Source organism: Prinia subflava, chromosome 5 (genome assembly GCF_021018805.1).
Source record: "Prinia subflava isolate CZ2003 ecotype Zambia chromosome 5, Cam_Psub_1.2, whole genome shotgun sequence".
Taxonomy (NCBI): Eukaryota; Metazoa; Chordata; class Aves; order Passeriformes; family Cisticolidae; genus Prinia; species Prinia subflava.
In genome coordinates, this window is record NC_086251.1 from 49,095,560 (window position 1) to 49,105,038 (window position 9,479).

A 9,479-nucleotide genomic window follows, 5' to 3' on the forward strand; every position below is an offset into this window, starting at 1 on the left:
TTATACATCTCACATAAGTTCTAAATCAATTCCTCCAAACTGATTTCAGAATTGCCTGAAACACCATTTAGTATGGCCTGACCTATTTTTGCTAGACAAACTTTAAAACTGGTTGGAAAGTATTCCCATTTTAGCAATGACCTTGTTATTTATAACCAGGTCTTGATCCAATAATATCTATTAATTATAATAATTTTCCTCAAAATGTCATTTATCCACTTGTTCATAAGGACATAAAATCCTGCAACTTGCCTAACTAAGATAAAACTGAAAAACCTTATTGTGGCTTTCTGTAAAAATGCAAATACCTACAGCTAATGTGCCACGATGGGATTATCAGGATGGTAACATCAATGATATGCATAACTGTTTTCTGCATCGAGACATTAATGTGTAAAAGCACAAACAATTTTCAAGATTTATCTTACTTTAAATGCATTTACTGACTGTGATTTACTATATTCCTTCTGTGAGCACCATAGACCAGTAGATAAGTTTTTCTTTTGTTGGCAGTTTGCTTCACCTCTGGTTCTCACGCATTGCCAATGAGATCTGCAGTGCACACAAACGAAAAGGATCATTTAAACTCAGAAGAAGCAACTGACAGTAGCCAAGTAAGAGCTATTTAGAATAATTTGGGTTGGAAGTGACTTTTAAAGGACATCTAGTACAAGCTCTCTGCAATGAGCAGGGACAAATTCAACTAGATCAGGTTGCTCAGAGTCTAGTCCAATCTAGCCCTGAATGCTTCCAGGAATGGGGCATCCACCCACCTCTCTGGGCAACCTGTGCCAGCGTTTCACCACACTCATTGTAAAAAATGTCTTCCTTGTAACTAGTCTACATCTACCTTCTTTTAGTTTGAAACCATTGCTCCCTGTCCTATTGCAACAGGCCCTACTAAAAATTCTGTGTCTCACCATAAAGGTCCTTTCTGGCCTGAAAGCCTGCATCCCCTTCAGAAACGGCTCGCACTGCGGGCGGGGGATGCCCGTGTGTCTGGTGGCTCGTGTGCCGTGTGAGCTCCGCGGGCAGCGCGAACCGCAGCACAGCAGCGCGGCTGAGGTGGCTGGCACGGAAAATCTCCTGTAGTGTCCTCGGAGCGCGGGGCTCCGTGTTCGGTGCGCGCCCGGCGGGCAGCGCCCATCCCCGGGCAGCGCCGATCCCCGGGCAGCGCCGATCCCCGGGCAGCCCCATCCCCGGGCAGCTCTGATCCCCGGGCACTGCCGATCCCCGGGCAGCGCCGATCCCCGGGCAGCGCCGATCCCCGGGCAGCGCCGATCCCCGGGCAGCTCTGATCCCCGGGCAGCGCCGATCCCCGGGCAGCTCTGATCCCCGGGCAGCGCCGATCCCCGGGCAGCTCTGATCCCCGGGCAGCGCCGATCCCCGGGCACCGCCGATCCCCGGGCAGCGCCGCCCTCTCCTGGCGCCTGCCAGCAGCTCGGGATGAGCTCCCGCTCCGGGACAGCCGCACCCAGGGCCCCACGGTGCAGAGCAGAGTGAGGTCTCCTGAATATAACCCAACTTACAGGTAACTACAAGGGCATGCGAAAGACTGTGGCAATAAAGATGGTTTCGGTGCTTCCCTGCCTTAGGGGACCAGTCCCACCGCTGCTGCCCTCCCCACCTTCCTGCGCTCCCAGCGGGACATGCCGGGGTGCCTGCAGCCTGCCGTCCTGCACCAAGGAAGGCAGTAAATGGGAGAGCCTTTCATTAGTTAGAGCCCCTAATTTGGAGATTGTATAAAGCTTATTCCCATTCCTATAGTTAACCCGAAATCTCTACCACATGCACTGCCAGTCTCAGCGGAAAACAAATCAAATGCTGAGTGTTACAATGCTCCACAGGGACATGGGGAGAATTTGTCAGCCCTGGACCCTAGAGATACACGGGGCCTTTTTATTATTTCAACTTTGAGAAGTCATTTGTGACTGAGTCAAGGGAGCATAAAGCTGTCACACTTTCCAGGCACTTTGCACAGGCACCTTTGCCTGTGTGAGATGCAGGGAGCTCAGAGCAGGGAGCTGCAGATCGGTCCCTGCTGCTCATCCTCTGAAGTGCAGCACCCCAATTTTTACCACGTATTTTTTACCACATCTCTCCCTTTTCTCATCTCTTTCCGTTCCTGAGGAACTCCTGAGGGTACAAGAATGCTGCACACCTGCAAAACACTCCTTGGCTTTCTCTCCAGCCAAGTCCATGGTCAAGGCTCCTACCCTGGCACCTTCCCCTTGCAATACAGGGAATAAAACAAAGAGAGAGAGGAAGGTCCTTCAAGCCTTTCTCTGGCCTGGGGTGGAACCACAGGAGGAGGAGCAGCCTGAGCATTCAAGAAAGATCAGAGGAGAAAGGGAGAAAAATTCCAAATGTGGTACATGGCTCTTGGAGCACCTCACAGTGCTAACCTGCTGAGTGGTAAAAGAAATGTTCTCCATTCCCTCTGTTTTTATTTGCCTTCTCAGGGAGCTTTGCATAGCTGAGGAGGAAAAGAAAAATAACTGTCTTAGATATTATTTCAGTACTTTAATTTCTGTTTCAACGAATCCAATTTATTAGCAGTAGTACCTGAGATTATACTCACCAAACAAATTCTCAAAGGAAGCCTCACCATCTAGGTGTATTTTTCATTATACAATAAACTCTGAACTCCACCAAAGGTGTTTTCTCGTAATGTTAAACTCAGTGCCTGGCAATTATTGTCCAGCTCCATTTGGTGCCAGAAGTGCATTCAGTGGAGAAGTAATAAATCCTTTCATGCTGTTTAATAAAACGAGAAAATGTGTTGCTCACACTTGGATGCTAGACTTTATTACACAAACACAGCTAAAAAAATAAATGGAGTATTTCCTGTTTAGAAGTGCCTACAAGTCACGTGATGTTGATTTTCTCCAGGTGTTGCAACTCTAAATGAAATTTTCACTTAAGTTATTCTTAAAGAAGTGAGTTATTTCAAAATGCAATAATCAACGTGTTGTTAAAGGTGCAAAAACCATTGTAAAAACCCCCAAAACATTCAATGTGCTGTAATGAAATTAGATGTGGAACATTGCGGTTGCCAAATTATTCAAGATATTTGTGAGAGGCTTTGCCATTCACTTGAGTGCTTTTCTGAGTTTCTATTGAGAGGAAAAAAAAAGGCAAGGAAAAATCCTATGAGGTCTGAGAAACCCTTTCAATTCCTCCTGATTTTGTCTCTTTTTAGGGAGTTGGGGCTACATTCTCCTCTGGTGGCCTGGTCTTGGTTAGAGGTGCCACTGCCATTGTAAAGTAAATGCCTGGTATAAATAAATATCTTCATCAAGGTGAAAGTGCTAAGTGAAAATCACTCCTTAAGCAAGATTGTCTGTTCCTTCATTTCCACTAATATAATGGAAAGAAAAACTCAGCCATACATTGTCTTTTAATAGATGAATCCTTTGGTTTTGGATGTGTTCCATACTGCTCATACTCAGCCCATGTGAACCTCATCCAGTGATGCTTTGAAGAATGTGATGAATATCTGTCATGCATGCCTTATTCCTCCTCTCTCTTGCCTTCCATTTACAGGCTTGTGTGGGTGAGTCTCTCCCCTTTGGGGACTTGGTGGGGGACATATAGAGATGCTCAATTGTTGTATTTCTGTGGAAGACATGGAGCAAGAAGCACTGAGCATTAGGATGGGTCCTCACATCTTGCTGGAATTCCTCCCACAGCTCCTGAACAATCACCAGAGTGCAGACCCCTGTCTAGGGTAGCTTTATGCACAGTGTAAAATCCCTGCACACCTGAGAAGGATGGATCTCACCCCAAAACTTCAGAGATATTTAGACAAATTCTGAGCCCCAACCATCTGTTATTCCCATCCACAATAATTTTTTGATATTCCATTATATGAACTTAGCATTGCCTCTTTTGTATTTAATAGCTGAAGTTTTATCTCCCTTCTGTTAATCTCTTGCTCAAATCTTCCCCTGTTTAAAATGGCTGAGCACACTTACACCACTGGGGTTAATTACTCCAGTTGGTGTTTCTTACAGAAAAAAGCAGATCTCTATCATTGGGTGGCTCATGCCTTTTCTGTAGACTAACATTAACCTGAATATCCATAAAAGGCACTGACACTGCCTGCACTGACTATAAGTGTCAGTGAACAACTTCTCTTTAGATATCATCAAAAAAGCTTCCATACCTGAAAGAATGACTCAAACAGCCACGATTTCATACACAATAAAAGAGGTCAGAAGTGACTGCAAATACTTTCCAGATGACACAAACTTTATAACAGGCCCTCAGGGCAACATGGGGTTTCCTTACCAGCTTGACCAGCTGATGGCTCTGCAGCCACCAGAAGAGGTGGGATCACCTGTCCTCCCACCTCTCCATTTTGCAGGACAGCACCTGCAGTCATATGAGTCAAGGAACACAGCCATCTGAAAATTATTGGGCATTTTGGAGGACTGGGTTTGGTCTAGATCAGTTTGCTGACGCAGCTGGCCAAACAGCGTGGTTGGTTGCTGTTCTGGGGAAGCATGGCAGGGAGAGGAGGTGGGACATGCCTTTTTAACAGCAGCACAGTCATTAGAAGACTGGAGGGGCTTGTGAAACCATCTCATAGGGTTATGCAAGCCTAGTGTGGTGTGCATCTCCCTGGGGTCCTTTTCTCCCAGAGGCCCCAGTTCAACATTGCAGTTAAATGACTGAATTTCAAGCTCATGAGTAGTTCCCAAGGCATTTCATATTTAATTTCAATTTAATTGTATTCTTAACTTAGATTTAATGATAAGCGTTGATTTACTTGTATGTGCAGAGGTAGGTGTGCACTCATGTCCTTCTCAGGAGGAATGTCACAATTGCATGTATGGAAAGTAATTGATTTTTCCTAATGGGTGAATTTATGAATTTATTTGGCTCATTAGTTGAGAGCTGATTTATTAACTCTTTTTCTTTATTGACAGCAGCAAGTTTCCTTCCACCTGGGTGTAACTCCAGGACTCAGAACTTTCCACTTAACTCCCTCTGCAGATTTAGTCAAACCCTCTCTTATCAGAGTTGGTCTTACAAGAGGGTTTTTGTTGCTTAAAAATTTCCAAACTCAGCAGGATCAAATGTAGGCTTTTAAATCTGCATTTGAGCTCCTCCATACACTTTGGGGGCTGTGAGCTTCCCACATCACCTCCAATGAGACGAAAAAACCCAAAAACCTCTGAGTCTCTCCCTGTGACTGTGGGAGCCAGAAGGACCACTTTGCATCAATCCTTTTTCCTGTTGGGCAGCAGGGTCAGGGCACAATGCAGAGAACATTTCTGTAACCTTGTGAGATCAGATGAGCACAAATGATGTGCAAAATGGTGATAATAATAGAAAAAGAAAGGTGAAAATAGTTGGGATTTAAAAGGGATTTCAAAGACACTCCAGGAATACTAAATATTGGTATTGCACAATTAAGTGAAACCTTCTGCTGGTCTAAAATATATATTAAAAAAATCAGCCTGAGTTGAAGTGTGATGCCATGCTGCTTACATTATATATGAATAGTAATTGGAAACAGGACATCTGCAGAAATTAACCATTAGCTGTTGAGCACTAAAATCTCTAATTGAGTTTGTAAGCCCTTAATGGCACAGTTAACCTTAAACATAGCTCAGAGCACGCACTACCTGGTTAACACTGGTTAATAACTCTAACAGCTGATAATATTTCACACCCATGAGAGCACCAGATTAGCAAGAGACTTGGTGGAATGAGCTCAGCTCACCGCTCTTTTGGACCACAGACATAACAGCTTAACCCTTCTGAGCTTAACCTTTCTGCTGAAACTGGTCTTTTTGGGCTTTCTTCCTTGCAGACCTGCGTGTGATGAGAGCACCCCTGCACGTGTGGCTTGGTGAACTGCAGACACTGCCGTGTCCTTGGAGCACTTCGTGGCACAGCAGCAGATGGAAGCTGCATGGATTTGATGGAAAAATCCACCTCAGGTGGCCTGGAAGAAGTGTCTATAACTTGGAGCGTCTTTGAAAGGAAGCAACACTGTAAATTACACAACAAGGGCAAATTCTACCCCAAAGTATCGATGGGAACTGGAGAGATCAAAGCTGTGAGGAACAGCTTGCTACATGCTTGGCTGAGGATTCATTCAGAAAACTTGATCCCACATCCTCTACCATTAAACCCTGTGCCCAGGAAACCCTAGGACTGTGCAGCCCAGGCAGACCAGCTCAGGAAGGACAATTTCAAAAGTGTGGGTTGTTTAAAGTGATTGGGGCAAGGGACAGAGCTGACAAGCAGGTGGAAGAAGTGTTACTGAAAAAGCACATAATTCTTTGTCAGCAATGAAAAGCAAACTTGACAAGTGGATCCAAAGCACTTTCAGCTTTAGGTGTTTTAAGTGTAAAGAAAAAAATACTTTATTACTGCCAACTTCCAGCACATATCTAAGCAAATTAATTCTGCAGCTGTTCCAGAAGAAGCATGTATACCTATATATATCTGTGTCTGTGTGTATATATGTATATTATTTTTTTTAAGAAGCAAACCCCCTAAATGTGGATTGAATAAATTTTTGAAGAGACACACAAATCTCTGCTGCAGACCTGTGTTATTATGTGCCACAGCTTCTCTGAGACTGACCTTTACCTGCAGAAACCAGGTGAAGTCTGCACCTTGGGTTGTGCTGAGGGCATCCCTGAAGAGCCCAGGCAGAACTGCCAAATGCTGCCCTCGCCCACTGATGGCAGAACGAGGAGCAGGGCAGAAAAGCACTGTGTGTGTGTGGAGACCTACCCCTCTGCAGAGGGTGTGCTGCCTTGTCAGCACCTGAGGGGTCAGCCTGGCCCTGTCCTGTCCTGCCCCGTCCTGCCCTGCCCTGTCCTGTCCTGCCCTGTCCGCCCTGCCCTGTCCTGTCCTGTCCTGTCCTGTGCTGTCCCCTGTGCTGTCCCCTGTCCTGTCCTGTGCTGTCCTGTGCTGTCCCCTGTGCTGTCCCCTGTGCTATCCCCTGTCCTGTCCTGTCCTGTCCTTTGCTGTCCTGTGCTGTCCCCTGTGCTGTCCCTTGTGCTGTCCTGTGCTGTCCTGTGCTGTCCCCTGTGCTATCCCCTGTGCTGTCCCCTGTCCTGTCCCCTGTCCTGTCCTGTGCTGTCCCCTGTGCTGTCCCCTGTCCTGTCCTGTGCTGTCCTGTGCTGTCCCCTGTGCTGTCCCCTGTGCTGTCCCCTGTGCTATCCCCTGTCCTGTCCTGTCCTGTCCTGTCCTTTGCTGTCCTGTGCTGTCCCCTGTGCTGTCCCCTGTGCTGTCCCCTGTGCTGTCCCCTGTCCTGTCCTGTCCTGTGCTGTCCCCTGTGCTCCCCAGGCAGCAGGGCAGCCGTGGCACTGCCCGACACCGCTGCTCTTCCTTCACCTTTCCCCTGGAACTGCTCTTTTGTGCCTCTGACCTGCAGCGTGTGGCTGAAGCCAGGAAATGAAAATCACCTTCTTTTCTCAATTTACTCACTTGCCTTAAAAAATCGTGCTTGTTCTTGCAAACTCTTCTTTTATATAATTTTCATTAACAGTACTTAACATGACAATGATTTTGACGATAATTGCCCATTTTCCTGGCTGCTTATGTGCTACATGAAAATTCACAATAAGCGGGTGCAGATCGAACCTCTGAGCTAGAAGATTCTGAAAACGATTTTTCCTGTGCATTTATGACAGAAATTCTCCAGCATTTTTTCTACTTACCAAAAAGTTTTGCTGACCAAGATAAATAAAATAAAAACCGTGGCTCGGTGCAACGTGAGGTTTGGATTTAAAGTAAATCTTTCTCCCATTCAGAGATTTAGCCCCTCCGAGGCTGCTGTTTTGTCACCTTTTACAGCCCTGTCTCCTAGGCACCCTCAGAGTTTACTGCAGCTGACACGGCTTCCTGTGGGCTCTCGCCTACACGCTGCCCTTGGGTACCTGCAGGAGTTGATCACTTTGCAGCCATTACCCTTTTCCTATTTTCCCATGTGTTTTTACGGCAACTTGTGGTAATTTTCTAGACTAGCTGGGGTATCTGGGGCTTCTTTGTGCCTTTGTTAGATGTTTTGTTTTTCTTTCTTTTTCCCCAATGGCAGTTATTTTATTACATCCCAGCCTGTGTCTCCAGGCCTCATGCTCTGGGATTCTTGTTTGGTTTTCTCATGGAGCAGCCCTTTTCCCTTACCATTTCCCTGATGCCTTGTATTGCATTTTTATTACAGCAGAGGCTGTGTCTACAGGTCCTTCAGGCTATTTGTTCTGAGACTTTTATTGGATTCTCAATAAATATGTTTGCCATTGGGGGTCCTTAGCTGGTTTCCTTACCTATTTTTATTGAAGCTGTGCTTCCAGACAAAATGTTAACCAGCTATTTCAACAGCAATCTGGTTTCTCTTCTGAGCCCTTGCAGAGTTTCTTACATGTTTGCATTGGCTGAGCTACATGTCCTGCTTTTTTTTTTTTTTTTTTTTTTTTTACATTTCCCTCATGTTTAAGACCTTTTGTTGATGCAGTCTGGGTGCTTTTCTGCAGCCATCTCCATTTTACCTGGCAGCACAACCACACCTTTGTGGCAGGCAGCAGGTGGAATGAAAACAGTTCTCTGCAAAGCTGAGAAATCCTAGGATTTGGGTAAACAAAGACAAGCAGGTCACATTCCTGCAAAGAGCTGCTGTTTGCTAAATTGACCCGATGGTTTTTGCTTGGGTAATCCATGCTTCACTTAGGTACACCAGGGTGCATCATCTTCATTAAGAAAGATGGATCTTGTCCCTGACAGGATGGTGGGTTTATTGTCCTGGGGAAGGTCCTGTGAGGAAATACTGACAAACCCTTGCAGCCACATCGCCAAAGTCCTAAAGCTGGAGGCTCTCAGTGGGCCCTGCCATGAGGATTTTGATCCAAATTTTCACAGAAATTCTGGTCTGAGTCTTGGTTTAATTTCATTTCCATGGTTATTTGTGATATCAGTACGTGTATCAGTGGCATTCCCTGGAGGGAGTCTGTGGAAAGGATGAGGTGGCAGCCTAGATACAAGGGCAGGACTGGCGGCTTTTCCTCCCCAAAGGCAACAGTTGTCCTAGCCCTTTTGGGAATGGGGTTGTGGTACAACTGGCTGGTGTTCACATCAGAGAAAGCACTGCCAGGTCTGGTGGGTTGTCCTGCACCCCATCAGCATGCTGAGCCCAGACAGCAAAACACTGACGGGTAATGCTGGAGAGGGAAAAAAAAGCCTCTTTCCAGCCTAAGCCTAAGCCTTCATCTTTTAAAGTAGTTTTTGTGTATTTAATTGGTTTTCTGTTTTTAACTTGGGTGAAAAGGCCTATGTGGTTAATGTATATGTGTGTGTTTGTGCATCTCTAACTGCCCTTCTCATAGTAACTTTTGAACTTAAGGACCAGTTTCAACTAGATTTGATTGAGAAGGAGAAATCACAAAGACAGAATGCTCCAGTAATTTCTGTCTTAAGTAAACAGCTGGGTAGAGGAGAGAATATCAGAGAATCCA

The 9,479-nt window shown here is 45.8% G+C and overlaps 1 protein-coding gene across 1 annotated transcript; it reads right to left on the reverse strand.

Annotated features, from left to right (window-relative positions):
- Positions 1-419: 419 nt before the first annotated feature.
- On the reverse strand, positions 420-1,651 carry LOC134551488 (collagen alpha-1(X) chain-like). Its single transcript, XM_063399150.1, has 3 exons — positions 1,628-1,651; positions 921-1,509; positions 420-552 (listed from the first exon to the last, which is right to left on the reverse strand). Exons 1-3 carry the CDS (start codon positions 1,649-1,651, stop codon positions 533-535), a joined length of 633 nt encoding a protein of 210 aa, XP_063255220.1. The 3' UTR covers positions 420-532.
- Positions 1,652-9,479: the final 7,828 nt, after the last annotated feature.

Excerpts from the sequence above, each read along its gene's own strand:
- LOC134551488 (XM_063399150.1), bottom strand. The coding sequence starts at position 1,651 with ATGTCCCGCTGGGAGCGCAGGAAG. Across the intron at positions 1,510-1,627 it reads CCCGCTGGGAGCGCAGGAAG|GAGACCTCACTCTGCTCTGC; the intron begins GTGGGGAGGGCA and ends GGTTATATTCAG. Across the intron at positions 553-920 it reads GGCCAGAAAGGACCTTTATG|ATCTCATTGGCAATGCGTGA; the intron begins GTGAGACACAGA and ends TGTGCACTGCAG.